The sequence below is a fragment of the Cupressus sempervirens genome, chromosome 11 (genome assembly GCF_028749045.1).
Source record: "Cupressus sempervirens isolate cs-2001-9-10 chromosome 11, ASM2874904v1, whole genome shotgun sequence".
NCBI lineage: Eukaryota > Viridiplantae > Streptophyta > Pinopsida > Cupressales > Cupressaceae > Cupressus > Cupressus sempervirens.
The window spans coordinates 713553007-713572485 of NC_143128.1; the positions used below are offsets into that span (position 1 = coordinate 713553007).

At 39.5% G+C, this 19479-nt stretch overlaps 1 protein-coding gene across 3 annotated transcripts in view; it reads left to right on the forward strand.

Annotated features, from left to right (window-relative positions):
* LOC149531673 (lysine--tRNA ligase, cytoplasmic-like) overlaps nt 1-19479 on the forward strand; it is an 84959-nt gene that overhangs the window by 56674 nt on the left and 8806 nt on the right. For all 3 annotated transcript variants that reach the window (XM_089810282.1, XM_089810281.1, XM_089810284.1), the window contains 2 exons: nt 1877-2020; nt 2100-2151. In XM_089810282.1, the coding sequence (XP_089666408.1) occupies nt 1877-2020; nt 2100-2151 (196 nt within the window). The remainder of the gene's footprint in view (nt 1-1876; nt 2021-2099; nt 2152-19479) is intronic.

Below are 19479 nucleotides of genomic sequence, written 5' to 3' on the forward strand. Positions count from 1 at the left end.
TGAAATGGGTGAGGCATTGTTCTGAATCCATGATGGTTGAGCCATCATTGGTTGATTGGCTTGAGCTTGACCCAATTGACTACTTGAGGGGCTAGCTAAATTTGAGGTATCAGCTACCCAGCGGATTATTGATTTCTTATGGAATTCTAACACAAGTAGATCCTCTTCTTGGTGTGGTGTAGACCTCAGTATCCTCTACCTATTATCAGATTGCAGTTTCTCAAACCTTTTGGGGGAAAAAAATCCAATTCTTCTATCCAGCTTGACTACAATTCAGACCTGATTGATTTTCTAATTTGAGTTTTCCTCAACAGTAGCCCGAGCTTGTCTTCGTGCTTTCCTTTCTCTTTCAAGCTTCCTTTCTAGTTCTCTTTGGCGTTCCAACCTTTTTTGAATTCTCCTTTCAATAGCTCGTGCTTTCCTTTCTTCTTGATTCAATACGTCAATAGTGTCCAGATACTCTCTAGTGCTTTCACTTTCTTCCCAAGCAGTTGAGCACAAACTGGCTACAATATGGTCTTGGAGTGCTCCCCAAGTTGCTCTAGGTTGATTCGATCTAGGAAGCACCATTCTTCCTCATAGTTAAATACCAACGAGTCCTTAAATGAAACACTTTCAGGCCCTCCTTCTAGCGCCAGATAATGTTGATGTGGGTTTTGTACCACTACATAACATATAGCAATTGAGTGTTTGATACCCCATATCAAGTATTCAATTGCTATATGTTATGTAGTGGTACAAAACCAACATCAACAAAAACTTGGCAATATAATTACTCAGACTTTTTTTACAGATATAATGTTTCAGTATCATGACCGTGGTCTGGTATATAACCAAACATTAGAATAAAATGAATTGAATTTCAATTGCTTGGTATAAACAATTCATGGCTGCATGAATTCTAATTGCTTGCTTTGTGTGAGATCTGGCAATTATTGGGAGAAGAGGCCCAAAATGTAATTTTATATTCAGATATAGTACAAGGAATATTTTTACCTGCTTGCTGTAAAACTGTAAATCTTAAATAACCACTGATTCTTTTGACTGATTGACTCAAGGATCCACTTTTCTTGATAAGACATTTTGCTCCAGGGACCTGCTTACCCTCCAAGGAGTGCAGTGGTTTCCTATCTTGCTTCTATCTTAGCATTCGTTGTAATCCTCACTGGATTCTATATGGAAGTTCGTGGAACAATCTTTGCTTATTTAATTGATTTGAACCAGCAAGTTTTGTTCTTCACTTCAAAAACTTCATTTTGGTAAAACAAAATTAAAATACCAACTGCTTATTGTTAAAGGGATTATATTGACTGTCAGTGTCTGCCTATTAGCTTCTTGTTTAAATATCTATCTTCTGGCATATACCAGCTGTTTTTTCACATTAGAAAAGCTTATGAACTACTTAGAATTGATCAGAGAAGTTGGCTTCTCAAATGTGATGGACTTCAAGGGAGAACCTTAGAAACATTTATCTCAGATATTAATTTGGGCTTTGGCAGAAGCAACTAATACTTTTGTGACACCTTTCTCCTCAACTAATGCCAATAATTGCATCACATTTAACTTATTGCAGTAATAATACAGTAAATATTCATCTAACAATATTATTACTGCAATTATTAGTCAAAGAATTCCAATTAGTGATTTATAAATGTCAACATTTTAATATTATTATTACAATTTACAAAAATGTCAACTTTAAAACAAAGCACTATGGCAGGAACATGATGTAGCTGTATCCTCGTGTTAAAAATTTAAGATGAGGGATTAAACTCTGAGAAACTGTTCCAAAGCCGCATGTTTGGTTGCTGTAGATGAATATTTTATCTAAATGTTTTCTAATACTTTTCATTTTGCACGTTTTTAAATATTTCAGGACAGGCAATCTGGTGATGATGAAGCAATGGCTTTAGATGAAACATTTTGTACTGCATTAGAGTATGGGTTGCCACCAACTGGTGGATGGGGAATGGGAATAGATCGTCTTGCTATGATTTTGACAGACTCCCAGAATATTAAGGTCAGTTCTGTTTGCTTCATTGTTCATTTCTGAAGATACATAATTGATAGAAGAACTAATAACTGTACACCATTTTCAGGAAGTTCTGCTCTTCCCTGCAATGAAACCTCAAGAAGATAATTCCTCGAAAGGTTAGTTTTTGTTTATAAATCGTGGTGAAGCTACTGAGGCTTTACTAATTGTTTCTGAACATGAAAGCGAATTTATTGTTCAGTGTGTTGGATGCCAATTTATTTGTAAACTTACAATTGGAAGAACTTTTGGCTCCAATATAAGTTCTGTAGTGGAAAGTTGGCTTTCTTTTGGTTTGTGGTAATTCTTACTTTTAATTGAATGGCATTCCTGTAGTGCTGCTAAAGTGATGATTGAATGCTATATAGAATTTGTTCCTGTCTTAAGGGTGAAAGCAATTGGAATACAAGGTGAAATATAAAGGAAGCTCTTTAGATTGATGCCGTCTAGACAATAGTTCTTTAACTTGGACTTAGCTCGGACTTGGCAAGGCCGACTTGACGTGTGACTCAACCACACAAGCATATCAGAATGTGATAAATGTCATTTTCTTTTTCGATTGAGATTGCAAATACTCATGGAAAGGCCTATGTGAAGGCAAATTTGCTTCTGGAGGTGTAGGACAGTAGCTCCATTGATAGTGACTAGGATGTTTGACCGTCATTCAACTGCTATGCCGAATCAAATGTATCTAGGATTGTGTTGGGTTTAATCCCTTGAAAGTCATGGATTACTTTCCTCATTCTGTCAGGCAGCAAAGGTTTTTGTAAAAGTTTCATTCATATATGTTAATGGCTGCTTTTACCTATCTATAATGTATAGTGAACCCAGGGAAAACTCATATCCAAACTGACAACTTAGGTTTTAGTGTGTGTGTATATATATATATATATATATCTGTATATATATATTGGTAGGACCTAACCTATATGCATTTTAATATTCAAAGTGACAGTTAGCAGTTCAATAAATAAGAATATATTCGAATTCTAAGTGATGTGAATTTGAGTAAACTACGGAGAAAACTCCATAGTTAAGTGTGCTCAACTGGAGTTAGTACTGGGGGGGGTGACCTCTTGGGAAGTCTCGGTGCTTCACCTCTGCGAGCATCACCTAGATCCAAGGAGTGCTAAGTGTTCCATTTATTCTCATGATAGATGGATTCGTATGAATTACTATTCCTGAAACATGAGTCAGTGAGTTTGACTCGAAAACTACACAGTTAAATCCTGATAGCAATATAACAATGTCAAACCAGTTAGTCTGGTGGAACTTGTGCCCAATGCTCTACCCAAATGTAATAGACATGGGAAACAATTGATTTTGATCATACAAGTTCACAGAGTGGCCTTTGAATCTAATCCTGATTTTAATCTAGGTTGTAACACCAACGTGGGGGTATGTCGGACCTTGGGACAACTTTCAGGTGTGGGAAAAAATGGCCTCAATTTTGGGACGGTGGGGGTACGGGGTCATTGCATACTATACATAAATAGTTCTTGAAATGGTAATTATGAAATGACATGTCAACTTTCTGTCATGCCCAAAAATTGGGGCAAAAACACAAACAATTTATTTTATTTTTAAACTTAATAAACACATGATTAACACCTACTAAATTGAATATGTTACGGCAAGTTGAAAAAGAGACTGAAGTGAGTTTCGGTTGTATTTTATAATGATGCAGAGTCTACATCTCAACCATATCACACCATGACGAAACCTTAGGTTTTAGTGACTACAGGAACACTTAGTTCGAGTTACACAATTTGGTTGACTAAACCATGTTTAAGATGTGACATCAAATTCGAGGGGACATTAGGGTTCCATAGTTCTTGGATTAAAGTTGAATCAATATGTTTGACGAATTACCCAAGACACATTAGGTTTGACATGATTCCATAAATTCATTTCATTATGTCGGACAATTACCCTAGGTGAACTAATTCTGCACCTCCTAGGAAGTGATTCAGAATCTTAATACTGGTTCCCAATTAATCATAATTTAATGATAAAACTAATTAATACATTTAAATATTCATCATGCAAATACCTACGTTGCACATTTCATCTCTATAACACCTTCCTATTTCACTATCCCGATCTAACTCTAACTTTACACCTAAAGTTTGAAATCCTATAATAATTTTACATCTCATTTAAAAAATAAATTATATTCTAAATATAAATCTGAACTTTCAAATGTCGCATAAAAAGAAATATTTAAAAAAAATTAATGAACAAACTATAACATTAATCTCCTAACTATCTAACTAACCTTACTAACTAGAATTACTTTATATCCTAACACTTTCATTTTAATTCAATTTAATATGTAAATAGGAACACAATCATTTTTTATAAAAACCTATTTACTAACACTAAAGATCTTACACACATGGTAAAGGATAATGAGCAAGTGGGTGGAATAAGGATAAAGGAAGGAGTGTAAAACAATTTTTTTTAAAAACCCTTTTCAACTTCTGCCAAGTCAACATACCAGGTATGCATGGCAAGGACGATGTCATCAAATCTTCACCAAGGACAACGAGGATGAGAGGCCCAATGGGAGAGCTGCTCCAAAATGCATTTAATGTGGATTGTGTTGGAAGGTAGAGATATTTGCAAGATGGGGTCTTTGCCTTTTTTGGTAAAGTGAAGGGCATGTCGCCACATGCATATACTTAGGGTATTTTAAGGTTAAAGTGGTGAGGTGGAGGTGGGACCCATCGGGTGTCCCTTTCCCATTCACTTACTTTTTAAGAGTTTAATTCGTTAATTGTTTTAATTAAAATTGGTGTCCACTAATTTATGTCTACCCCTTCTTACTTAGCATTTGGGTTTGCACTAACAATACAATATGATAGGTGAAATATCCTAATGAGAGGAATATTGAAAGAATATTCTCTGTCACAAAAGAGAATTAAAATCTCCCCCATACATTCTCCAGAGAGCATTTTGGCTCTCCCAAATAGATGGAAATGATAAGTTTTCCATCTTTAATAGTATTAGATTTCCTCTTAGAAATTTTATAGTGTCATAGGGTATAATGTTTTGTTCATTCTATTGAGTGGATTGTAGGTATAATTTTGATGTTTAATTTTGTATCCAAGTTGGGAGTATTTTTAGGTAGTTTACATATTATGCACCATAAGGTAAAATTCATTGATTTAATAAAACTTATACAAACTGAGGTTTTAATATGCAAGTAAGATGGATGTATCTAAATCAAACATCCACATCATTGCACAATAAATTAAATCCAAGATTTTGTGGAGAAAGTAGAGAGTTTTCAACTTGAACTTTATGCAAAGCGATATAATTGAAAGTAAGGTATGATTTACAATCTAATAACACTTAGATCACATAACTTGCTTATTTCATACAATATGTGAATTCCTATTTATCAATATTGAAGATACAACATTTAATCCATTTCTTTCGTAATCATTCTCAACATGGATATACAATACAATAGGTGGTATTACAATGGAGAATCCTCCAATAACATGACATCAAGAACACCAATAGTGCCCCAAGAAAACCAGGATTGTTCCATCATGAGAACCTATCCAGACAATTTGCAAAATAGAAAGAACAACTATGGAGAGCTTACCTCCCATCCTAGGTCTCGAAAGGCCACCCACCGAGTTAGGAGAACTAGTAATCGACCAGGTGACATTCAAAGACCAATCACAATGACATAACTCATCATATAATTACCATCCAAGGTATGCACAACAGGTTTCATAATGAGGCTATGACTGGGGAGAAGGTGGATTTTTCTAGGTAGGAGATGTCACTCAAGAGCACAAATCATATGCCTTCTTTCAAGGCTACCAAACCACATAAACTTCAATTTGTTTCTCTCCTTATTTCCCAAAAACAAACTTAGTTTTGCACTGACAGGCAAGGGCCCATAACACCTTGCTTTCTCCCTCTCCTCAACATGGGAAGAGACTTTGCATTGACTTGAGATCCAACTAAGCCCTTCCCTCGTACATGACCACTTATGCCCTATCCGAGGGTGAGTAATGCCAACACACCCTTCATAGTTTTCCCAACAAAACAAGAGAAGAAACATGAAACAAAGCAAGTAAAATCCCACAATGCCCATCCCTTACATGATACAACACACACATACTATAGTATGCAAGAATTTTATACATACAAGCAATGAACAAAAAGGCATAACCATGGCAATGCAGAACCTACGTTCACAAAGGTTATGTCAATGAATTTTGAGTCTCCTTGCAAATTCCAAACTTGACTTCTCTAATATAGAGAATGAGTGAACAACCCTCAACTCTTCAAAGGGACTTTAAATAGCCTCTAAACTTATCTACCCAAAATAACAGTAACTCCAAACTTGACTTTAAGCCTCCTATGGTCTTCTCACTTCCCCCTATCATCAAGACAACCTTTTGAAAGAGTGAAAACTTGGCTAACCTTATGAAGATGATCCATTTTTGCAACAAAGAGAAATTGGGATATTTTAGGGGTCATAAATGTTTTTGATTAAGGAAAACAGGGTTACAGGGACCTGAAACTTGAAAGTTTTACAGCATAAAAGATAAGACAATAAAGTCCAGCAAAACACGAAACAACAACCAACAGCCAAAAAGAAACAAAAGGCTAGAGGCCAGGAGGCAAAAGCCAACCGCTAGACCGACAAGGAAAACCAAACCTAATGGTTCTCCTTATCTAGATCTTGCAGAGTTTGTACAGCTTCATTATCCTTTTGGTTGTCTGCTCCTTCCTGTTTGAAGTTCTAGGCTTCCTCTTGGTCCAAATGATCCACGTGGTCCCTGCCTGCATTTTGATCGGCCTCTTCCTTACCAATGTTCTGGCTAGTCAGCTTCCCCGTGTTCCCCCCCGACGCCAATTCTCATTAGAGTATCCCCCAGGTTGACAATGTTCTCGTTCAAAGTGTGCAGAGTGTCCACAATTTGATTAGTTAGAATCTGGATGATGTTGTCTAACCTATAGACTTTTTGTTCAACCCGGGAAAATCTATCCTCCTGATCATTTTTTGAGTCCTGGCCACTGCAGTGCTTCTGGATGTCATCTTGGTCGTTCATCCTTTCGGTGTTCTCTTGGACTCTGTGGGAGCTCTGGTTGCTATCTTGGATAATCTTTTCCTTTAGAGCCTCGATTTCCTGAAACAAGAATTTGATAGATCGGAAATTATCTATCAAGCCGTTCTTCGCGTTGTTTAGAAGGTCGAAGCCGGATTCCCGCGTGTTATCAAACAAGACCAGAAGAGCGTGGTCGATGAGCTCATCATAATGGGTTGTGCTGTCAAGGTCCTCCATCACCTGGATGTTCATTGGCTCTCTAACAATTCCCAGCCTAACAATATCCATGTTAAAATTCCTCCAAGCCCTCCTGTCCTTTGTTATCACCTCCCCACTTTTTACCACAGTCTTCGCCTCAGGCAGGGAAGAGGGCGAGACAGGACCAAGGGTCTCGGAGGTCAGGGCGATGGGGTCTTCTTGAAGTAGGGCTTGTTTTGCTTTTCTTTTTCTGGGGTTATTCGGGGGAGCAACGAGGGTATCGAGGGTTTCCTCCCTGTCTCTCCCCCACCCCTTTTCCCCATCCTTCACAGTGTCCTTCCCCTTCACGTTGTCCTCATCCTCTGACTCAGTCGCAGTCTCCTCTTCTTCTTCACTGTCATCTTTCACCTCTTGGGGCTCAAGCTTGGGAAGAATGGGGGGGAGACCTCTAGGGGTCTTTCTGCTAGGAAAGCGGGGGTTGAGGGCAACAGAGATGGCTTTGGTGAAAAAATCCCTGTCCTCCGATTTAACAACTTGAACATCCTCAGAGTCCGAACTGGCAGTGTCCTCCGAAGCATTCCCAGGGTCACCAAGGGTTTTTCCCTTGGTTTGAGCTTTCAGAAACTCATAAACCAAGAGGAGAAGGCCTTCGTGGAGGGCGGGATTAGTGATGGGTTTTCTCTTGAAACCCTCAATATTCTTAGACATGGAGGTGAAAAGAAAGAAAGGAAAAGAAATTTTAACAGCATGCCTAAAGTGGTTAAGCAACACAAAATGGTGCGTTCTTATCCTATCGAACCTAGAGTCAAGAGTGATATACTCAATGAGAATCTTGAGAACATACCTCCATAATTTTTTGATGGATTCCATCTCATAGTAAGTGTCTATCTTGATAAGATTGTTCCTCTCAGCATTGTCCTTGACAAATTCACTAATAGCATTGGCTGACATCTTTTTATCCCTGAAGAAGTTTATGCCAACCTGAGGGATTTCCGTCACCTTTGCTATCAATCCCTTAGTGATTTGGTGGGTGACCATCAATTTTAACTTTCCTGTTGTTCCATGTTTCGACCATCCCCTTGGTAACCCCAGCGTCAAAGCCATGAAGGTTCTCCATGAATTTGGTTATACCCCCTTTTTCGGGCTTGTGCCAAACCTTCCCCTTCCCCTTCCACTTCTCCATTTCCCCCCAAGGCTCTCTTCTGATCCTTTCCCCAACCATGGCAGACTTCAGCTCTATAAACCCTATTCCTCTAGCAGAAATGTTGAGCTCGGTTTTCCTTGAGACGCTGAAAAAAAATCGTAATTACGATTTTTGGTGGTTCTGTTCACACTAGCCCTCAAAGTGTGCCATCCGTCCGCGTGATTATGACTTGAAAAGAGCTCTGCATGACTTGTAATTACTCCCCTTTCGACATGCGATTTGGCGTATCTTTCCATAATTAAAAAGGGGTGATATTAGTACCCTAGATTTGATCATGCCGGAGTAACTCAATTGCCGTTGGCAGGATTTCGTCTCCGTTCGTCCATGTCATCACTGAGTTTCTGGTAACAGCGTCATTGGCGAACCAGTCAGCAACTGAGTTGGCTTCACGGTAAGTGTGGCTAATGAAAGTCCTTTTGAACTTTCCCAAGTCAGATCTAAGGTCCTCAATGATGTTAGCAATCGTTGAAGAGGGCGGGGCATGTCCTTTAATACAATTGATAATGTTTAGGGAGTCGCCCTAGCCATAGGCTCTCGATCCCTGACACCAGGGCGAGCTTAACAATCTGTTTGGCCGCACTGGCTTCAACAAAGTGATTGGTCTGGTGACCAAGAGGGAAAGAAACAGCCGCAATTCCTCCTTTCGAACAATTTCTGATGATGCCACCGCTACCGGCCGGTCTAGGATTCCCCTTAGCCACCCCATCAAAGTTGGCTTTGTGCCAGTCCTCAGGGCGGAAGGACCATCTTGCTTCCTGTCTTCTCTTGTCCCTGTCTTTCTTCCTGGCTTTACTATTCCCTCCTTCCTTCATGTTTCCTCCCTTTGTGATGGCAAAGTTCTCCATAGTTAGACCTTCAATTTTCTCAGCAATTATGAACTTAGGAACCTCTCTGTCTCTGAAGATTCGGTTGTTGCGCTCTTTCCAGATTCCCCAACAAAAGTGTGGGAGAATCTAGGAGCTAAAACGCTGAGTATTCAAAACAGAGTGGTGGCTTCTCCACTGGCAGAAGAAGTCCTAGATGTTGTCAGGAGGACACCAGCTGAAGCCAAGATACTTGGTCAAAAGATTTCGCACCTTAGAGGAATAGGGGTAGAGGATGAATAGGTGATTTACCGATTCTAGGTTAAGCTTGCAAAGGCTGCACCTATTGGGGATGAATTGGCCTTTCTTGGCTAAATTGTCCAGGTAAGAATTTTGTCTTGCAGTAGTAGCTAGAAAAAAGATATTAATTTTGGGAGTGAGGCCAGAAATCCAGGCACTGGCCCACAATGGCTTCGCCATTCTGGCCCATAAGGAGAAGTAGCCAGAGGCTACAGAGAAAAGCCCATCCAAGTTATCACCCTAAATGACAGAGTCCCTGTTGTTGTTGATGGGGGTGGCATTCAGTAAAATCATCAGAGGGATAAGGTCTAGGAATAGCTCAGTGAGGTCCTGCCAACCTTGACCAGTTCTGTAATCATTGACTTGCCTACCATAACTTTCAATGCACTGTTTTGCCCATCTTCCATAAATGGGGTGGTTGATAAGAGGTCCCTCACTAGTCCAGTTGTCTTGCTAGAATAAGATATTATCCCCTTTGCCAACTTTCCATTTGGCCTTTGACTTGGCCGGGGTCTAGCCTTTGAGATCCCATTCTAGATATAGGACCCCTGGGGAATCTCGGTCTCTTTTATCAGGAAGTTAAAGGGTTGACTTCTCATATATTTCTCGGTCAGGATATCCCTCCAAACACCGGTGCTTTGAAAGATACGCCATAGCTGTTTGGCCAAAAGGGCGTTGTTGAGGTGTTTAATCTTTCTGATGCCTAGACGTCCATAGCATTTAGGGAGACAGACAAGATCCCAGGCGACAAGGTGATATCTCTTATGGTCATCAACCTCTGACCAAAGGAAGTCCCTCTGAATCTTCTCCATTCTATCCGCATGTTTGGCAGGGATTCCAAAGAGGCTTAAAGCATAAGTGGGGAGGTTCTGGAAAATTGATTTCACCAGGGTACACTTGCCAGCTTGGCTAAGGGTAGCCCCTTTCCATCCAGCAAGTTTCTTATTGAATCTATCAATGATGCCGTTCCAGAAGGAGTTCGGGGGTCTGAAGCCCAAGGGCAGGCCAAGATAATTGGCTGGCAGGGATCCAATGCCGCTTCCCAAAATTTGAGCAATTTTCCTCTTTCTCTCCAAAGGGGTGTTGATGAAGAAAACTGAGCTCTTCTCCTAGTTAATAGCTTGGCCTGAACCCCTGGTGTAGGTGTTCAGAATGCCCTTGAAAGCTCTGGCTTCACGGATAGTAGCTTCTCCCCCCAAGATGGTGTCATCCACGAATTGCTGCTGAGAGAAGGTAGAGGGGCCCGAAGAGGGCTTGAGACCCTGCAAACTCCTGTCCTTACGTTTCCTCTGGATGAGTCTTCCTAGGCATTCAGCCAGAATGATAAAGAGAACAGTTACCCTGGCTCAGTCCTCTCGAAGGGAAGAAGAAAAGAGAGGGGAAGCCATTGACCAAAACAGATAAAGACGGAGAGGAGACAAGTTGAGAGATAATCTTACATACTTGAGCATCAAAACCAAATGCCTGAAGGACCGCCAAGAGAAAATTCCAATCCACCCTATCATAGGCTTTAGACATATCCAACATTAGCAGAAAGCCTTCCTTCTTGCCAGCCTCCAGAGAGTGGATGACCTCGTGAATCGTGACAATAGAGTCAAGAATCTGCTTGCCAAGGACAAAACCAGTCTGTTGGGGGGAGATAAATAGGGGGAGAATGTTGAGGAGTTTGGTGGTAAGAACCTTAGAGATGATTTTGTAAAAGGAATTGCAAAGACTAATAGGCCTGAACTTGTCCAGCATATCAGCCCCCAGAATCTTAGGAATGAGAACCAGGAAAGTGGCGTTGAGCTCTTTCAAAAGGTTTTTGGCCCCAAAGAATTCTTGGACAAGAGGGATGAGAAGAACTGAACAGCTTCATCCGCAATCTCATCTTCCTTGGAAAGGTGGTCCTGGCCTTTCTTAATGCTTGCGATCTTGTTGTTTGTGCGATGTTTGAGCATGGTCAAATGGAAGAAACAAGAGTTCTGGTCACCTTCTTTCAGCCAGCTGACTCTAGATCTTTGTTTCCAATAATGTTCTTCCTTAGATAGTATGTTGTGGAGGTCAGAGAGGATGGCCCGTTCTTCCTGCCTGTTCTTGTCATTATATCCATTGTGCTGAATTTCTTCCTGAATGATACAGAGCTGGTCTGTCTTTTCGTCTTTATCCTGGAAAATGTGACCAAAGTCAGACTTGTTCCAAACTTTAATGTTTCTTTTCACATTCTTCAATTTTTGGGCAACCTTGAACATTGCGGTGCCTTCAACCTCAATATCCCACTAGGAAGATAGATTCCAGATCCGGGTGGGAAATCCTCATTTTCTCAAAATGGAAGGGGAAAGACCTTTTCACTGCCAGGGGGCTAACAGAGAGAGAAATAGGAGAGTGGTCGGAGCCAACTCTGGGGAGAAGGGAGAGTCTACAAGAGTGAGTCTGTAGCCACCCAGGAGAGATGAGAGCTCTGTTGGATGCATTCCCCACCAACTCTTCTGTTAGACCAAGTGAATCTTACCCCCAAGAGTTCCAGATCCATGAAAGCCAGGTTGAGGATGAAGTTGGAGAGGTCGAGCTTGCTGTTCTGATCCAGGGCAAGACCTTTGCTTTTTTCGCCATCTGTGAGGGGAGAGTTAAAATCTCCCATAACTATCCCTTTGTTAATATTGTAGTTGGCAAAGAACACTGAGATCTTGTCCCAGTAAGCTTTCCTTTCCCTTACTGAATTAGGGGCGTACAGGTTTAAAATGAACCAAGAGTCATCACTATGGATATGGGACACCTTGCAAAGGAGAACATTCTTTGCAACAAAAATGGGGGACAACTTGAACGCCCTACTGTTATAAAGAATCATCACCCCTCCCGAGGCTCCTTCTGAATCCGTGGCTTCACTATTCATGGATTTACTAAAAGAAATCTTATTAACTAGATCCCTTTTCATCTTAGTTTCCTGGATTAGCAAAAAATCGGGTCTTTGATCTCTGATCAAATTTCTGATAAGTTCCTGTTTATGGCCCCCATTAAGGCCCCTAATGTTCCAAGAAATGACCTTCATTTCTTGCTTCCTGAGAATTCCTTGATGGTTCTCTGGCTCCTGTCTGCCAAGTTTCTTTTGGTTTCTTCTTGCAATAGCTGGTTTGATTTCTTCCTACCAGGTTGCTTGGGAGTTATCCCAACATCAGCCTTTACCTTGCTCCTGGTTGTCGTTGGGGACAACGGGGGGAGGTCACGAGGTTGGTGCTTCCTATGATATTTTTTTTTCATACACCAGCCATCTAGATTGTCCAGAGAGCAGCTGTCTATCCACTCTTCCCAATGAGCAACCTGGTTAGGGGAAGAGTTGTTGATAAGTTGAAGGAGTTTTGCCTCCAATCCTTTAAGAGCTAGCATAGTCTCCGCCTAATCAGAACCCGAACCTGGAGGTCGGGTCAGGGGGACCATAGGCCTTGGGGAGATCTTCTGAGGAGAGTCCAGCCTACCATCTGAACAGGGGGGCTCAATCCTCTGACCAACGTTCTCTTTAGAGCAAGGTGTTTCGTTTCTCTAGCCGTTTTGCTCTGACCCTACCACCTCAGGACCGTCCTCTGCATCAGGGGATTCCACCACAGGATCAATGTGGGCTTGATCCTCCAAAATGGTGTCAATCTGCCTGGGGGTAATCTGCTTAACTACCTTGCTAATCCACGTCTCTGAAGACCTAGATGGTTTACGCCTCCAGATCAGTTTCTTCTTCCCCTTGGCTGCTGGGCGAAGGGGAGGAGGAAGCTTCTTGGAATTGTTTGAGGTAACAGGGACCATTGTCTTCTGCTTGACCACCGTAGGGCACTGGTTGGCCTTGTGACCTGCCTTCAGGCAGAGAAAGCAGGCGAAAGGAATAGTTTCATAAACCAGTTTCTAAATGAGCACTCCAAGTTTAGAGTGAAAGGCCACAAACGTAGGCATGTCTGTGCCTTCCCTGACTCCAATATAGATGCGAGCATAGTTGAGGTGGCGCTTGGAGGCAGTGATCGGATCTGTAGATAGGAGTTCACCAAAAGTCCTTGCAAGCCCCACAAAAACATCTTTGTTCCAAAACTCTAAAGGCAACTCGGGTAATCTAACCTAGATAGGGGCTTGGACAAAAAAAGAGTCGTTCAAGTTCAGATTGGAGGTCCACTTCTGGAGCACCAGGGTAGAGCGACCAATAGCCCACTGTCCCTCACAGAGGATGTTGGACATATCTTCCATGCATGAAAAAGCAAAAGACAAGAGACCCTTCGCCATTGCCGTGACTGAGACATGACCTTTCAGAGCTCGATTCTTCTTGATAAAGGACCTTACATTGTCTATGTTAGGTCTCGGCCCTAGAAATTTGCCAACCAGAGTAGAGGCCATGGATCGAATGCTATGATCCACGATTTCGTTTGGGATGGCGATAGCACAGGTACCTTTCTCAGATTCCAGAATAGTATTAACAGGCGGGAAAGATGATTTACCTAAAGGTTTGACCCTGAATAGAGAAGACCATTTTGTTGGCAGCTCTGCTTTGGGAAGCGGAGGAATCTTGACCACCTCCTTGGGGGGGATAACTGGGTCCCCATCCAGGATCTCCGACTGGTCCCTAGTGCCAGAAGATGCCTGTCTGTCCCCCGCCTGTGACCCGTGTTCTAGACTAGGGATCCGATCTCGACATTCCTTCAGAGTCCCGCCCTTACCTAAATTCAATTTTTGAAAAACACCGCTTCCTTTGCTCTCGCTCACCATTTTGCTAAGAAGTTCTAGAAGGGTTGAAAAAGTTCCTAGCCCATACACATACCACTTGGGCACTTGAATTGCATTAATTTTGGCTTTTAGGATTAATTTATGACCTATACGAGTGGCTTGAAATATTTGATCTTCAAAAACCCTAAGGATGTAACCTTTCCACTAAACCCTAATTAAGGGGAACTAATTTAGGTTACTAACTAATCAGTCTTAGATTGATGGGTTACTTAGGTTACTAACTAATCAGTCTTAGATTGATGGGTTACTTTGCTAACCCTAAATTGATATGTTAGTCCACATATGCATATGATGGGTGTCAAGTGACACCATAAGATTTATTTTTACATAACATTTGACATGTCACAAAATACAGAATGATGCATACAATCCGATTATGATACAAATTAAACACTAGACAACGAGGTTCGAATCACTTTATTGGATTCAACCTTAGTGTTACAGTTTGCACATAGGGTCAATTACCGATACTCCGATTAATTCCATGGTTAATTATCCTGCACACTCAATTCGAATATCAGTAGTTCGATAACATCACATTCATATTTTAAAACTACATTTGCATAATCACATTGGTTAAAACATTAAAATTTTCATTTAAATAACTATTTCTCATTTCTGCACACATATTTAATCATCACTAATTGCATAATTAAGGTATTAACACATTAGTGTCTCAAACACATTGAGTCATAATATGTCAAAAATAAAATGTATCAGATGTGATACGATGGATCAGAGCAAGGCCTCACACTTACAGTATAATAGACCAAATGCTTGAGATAGAAAAATTTGAACACAAACCAAAACTTTTGAATAACCAAAAGAGTAACAATGTAACATAATGATGAAAGTGTTGGACTAAACACTGACGTTCCCCTTAGGGTTTCGTCACATGGCTTAACTGCTTTCTGTTTTCTATAAGTATAGTGGTATCAGGCACTGACAGGGTCTTTTGGTGCAATGACAACTCTAGCTTGTAACAAGAAGTAAGTTAGTTTTGTTGGTTCCCAAAACAATAGATTGGAAATCCAAGAGCCTGCTACTTCTCCAATAGGATTCCACAATTAGTTCAGGCCAACAAACAAGAATCACCTTGATTCCCTTGCACTTCAAGCTCTGCTACACTAGGCAGGTAGATCTTCTCCTCGAACCTGATCACTTGGTTTAGAGCTTTTCTATAGAAAATTTAAGCTTTGGGAGTTCTTCGACTGGCAAGGTCGTTGTACTCGATTAACATGGAGTTACATTATAGTTTTGAAATGAATGTTTTGTATAAGTTTTTTAACAATGGATTTGAGGCATGTAACAAGGAAGTTATAGATTTTACGACTTCAAATATAAATCCAATACTTCAATGATAAAAAGACTAGTGCTTTGGCTTATTCGGGCAACAAAGTCAACTACAATGAAGATTATAACGTACAACTTTATGATGTTCTATGCACATAAACTATAAATAGTTTAATAATCAAGAGGTGACAGATCAAATATATATACACAATTCTAAACTAGTCCAGATTGTGCTTTAATTCCTAAGGTCGGGGAGACAGATTGGACACAGATTCAGAAACAATTAAATGTTTCACAATATTTGTGATGATCGAGTTTAAAATGCCATAGATAACCTTGTCCACTTATCTGACCAAAATTGTTTATAGAATTCAAAAATGATTATAAAGGACGAATCAACTGCACTTTAAATCTCCTCGCCTTTTAGAAAATAAATAAATGGCCTTCTATTTTATTACAAATATTTGACTTCATATTACAAAGCCATATTTTTGCTCCTTATTCCTTCCTACAAATATTTATAAATGGTTCTTTTTCGAATAATGTGGTTTATAATCTCTGCCCCTATATATATCCTATTTTTCTAAAATTGTGACCTTTCAAAAAGTCATATTACTCTTCTTATTAATTAATCCCACCTCTTCATAACATAAACTATTATGTCTTTTGCGTTATAATGCATAATCCATATGTTTGGTTGATAATTGGTTATGTTGTTTATAGCGACCACAAAAGACGAACCACACTTAAAGCGTTGCTATATTGCCTTTGTTACTTGCTTCCAATCACCTCTGAAGATTTTATACATTCGCAGATGTTTGAGTTGCAATGATCCCGCACTGTATGCACAGCTACATATTTGGACTTGGAGAAGATGCTTTTGATAGCCTTATGATGCCGTAAATATCCAAACCTTTCTGCCACCGGTCATTGTTCATGTGCAATGTCTTCATAATGATAATACTGGATACGCCAAACCTCTTTATCGCTGATTGGTACTCTTAAATCTGGGTTTTTATCGTTACTTTTCTTTCAACCATATTGATGTTGCATACAGGTTTTAAGCATTATTTGGACCCTCATATTCCCTCGTCCTGTCTGGACTCGTATTTCCTGCTGATGTCAACGCTTGTATGCTGCTTAATTATATTTTTATTGAATCCTCCAATTAGGTGCGGTTGTCATGTTTGATGTGGATGTTATCTTTTGGTATATACAGTCAAATTATTTATCATTACCTTCTTAGATCAGAATGATGATCGATACCTTGTATGGTTCATATAGACTTCTATCATAACCATTTTATGCTTGTATTCAAACACCTCATTCCAGTTGTCTCTGTTTATTCTTTAGAACTATATGTTTGACTGTATATTTTGACGTTAATAAATTTCCACCAGTAAGGATGTGTATTTCTGAAGCCTTGAGGGACTGCAGGGGTAGGCTGAGAAAGTGGATGTTGAATTCTATTTCCATACTTTTCAAACCAGCTAGTAATCAGAGTTTAGATACAGTAGTTGGAAGTGACTGAATAATTATTTGCCAGGTTTTCTTGTCTGAAATAATTATTGACTGGATATATATAATCGCCAAACTTTGTTGATAGGATCAGACCTTTTACCCTGCTACTTGCTATGTATGAATTTTTAAAAAGCTTTGTTCTGCTTTCCACACTCATTTTTCCAATTCAACTGACCCGGTCACAATTATGTCACCATTCAGTAATGACACTCTATTAATCTATTTGTTCAAAATTCATTGTTCAAATATGAAATATAGTAATTCATGAAGATGATCATGATAATGAGTAGAGTAGCATGATATGAAATAATGAATCATAATCAATACCAAAATGCTAGGTTGCACGGGTACCTCCCTGCCCCCCCCCCCCCCTCCGAACCACGATCTGGTTCGAACCGGTTCCAAGTTCGGGTCCGGTTCAAACTTGGTTCGACCAGGGTTCTCTTTTAAGTGTTTTATTTGCAATTTTGTATAATGTTTTGGCGTCCATGGAACCTAAAAAGGTGTTATTAATAGATAGATCATTAGATAAATTTTAATGTCCAACAAGAGGCCTAAGGGACTGCCAATGAAAGAGCAGAAATCCAGCAAACAGCGGGAACACATAATAGTGTCCAGACAAAGACAAAACAACAAACAAAGCAAAGCATACTATAGATTCTAAAGCATTCACTTCTCAGAAGACTTTCTCAAGGAGAATTTACACCCATCATTTCCCTGACATCTTGCCAATAAATACATCAGTACATAACTTACAAGCGAAATAAGGCAACACAGAATCAATTGATTCCCCATTTTGGGTCAACCTTCAACTTAGATTACATGACAAAGGAGTATCTCTTCCATCAAAGTCATCTGTGACTTGCATCTGGCCTTGATGATTGAGACAACTCTACACCTTGTGTGTTTATGTTACTTTATCCAAACTCATCTTTTGGCCTCAGCCTTTGCTTTGAAAGCCCTTTTACATGTTCAGTGCATCCTGATTGGCATTATTTTCTCGAGACTTGAATGTTTAGTGATTTGTTTCCATCATTAACCACCTGTGAAAATCTAAGAGAAGCTAAAAACTAGGTATAAAATTGCAAAATGGAAAGATTAAACAAGATCTAAAATAAGTTCATTTTCTCAGTTTCAATCATTTAAACCAACCGACCCTTCGACCCCACCCTTTTTGAATGGACAAGGAATCACACTACAATTCTATGGGGGGGGCCTACCCCTACTATTTAAGGGTAAGGCAGTGAGTAGGAATCAGAGATGGGTCCAACTGGCTCATTTACCATAATAGGGGAGGGGCGATAAGAAATTAAGTTAGAGCCCTGCGTTGCTTTGACAATAGATTTTCATTCCATTAGTTAAACCATGAATGTGAAACAATGATTACTTGAACTTGATATTTTAAATGTTTTGAATATTTGATGTTGAAGTTGATTGAACTATGTTACTATATGATGGTATGATCACTATGATATGTTATTGTTTACAGTGTTTTAAAGTTTTTGTTGTTTAAATGTGTTTATGCTTCTATGCTACATTCTAATTTTAACTCATGCTTCATAAAAATGTATATATATATATATATATAAATAATTTTTACATGTTTTTGTACTAACAAACCCAAACGAACCCAAAACCCTTTCCAAAATTTTTTCAAACCAGCGAACCGGTTTTTAAATTTCGAACTTGGAACTGAACCCAAACCGGCAACTTAGCCAAAATGAGTACAAAATCATGTCAAAATGTAAGAAAGGGAGGCCTCTAATCATCACCCCAAGCCGAAGTCCTCTACACTAGAACTATTGGACTCCTCATGGTCAAGTTCTGGTAAAAAAACACTAACTAGCACTTCATTGACTTATGCTGCAATCTCATCCTCATCAATTTGAGATAGCAAACCAATGGTTCTTGTGAGAAAATCAGAAAAGTACGATTCTTTAACTTAAAATTAAAAATGATAAAATTTAGAACTTGAATAGGTTCTAAAAATGAGGAACTACAAACCTGAGATAGCAATCGATTGGCTAGATTGGTAATCTTTGCCCTCTGTGGTATATGATATTTCCATCACAAAATTGAGTGCTTGTATGCTATTGTTCTAACGCCCATCTGTGCCAAATCCGAGTAAAACCTAGAATGTTAAACCTAGAATGTAATAAGTTTGAACATAATGCCATAAATACACTTAATAGAAAAACTGAAGTTACTAAACTAGAGATAGTAAATATTAGTAATGAATATTGAATTAGCAATTACTTGTAAGAGTGTCAAATTCCGTCTACTCTGAACAAATCTCACCAGCAATCTCAACATTAG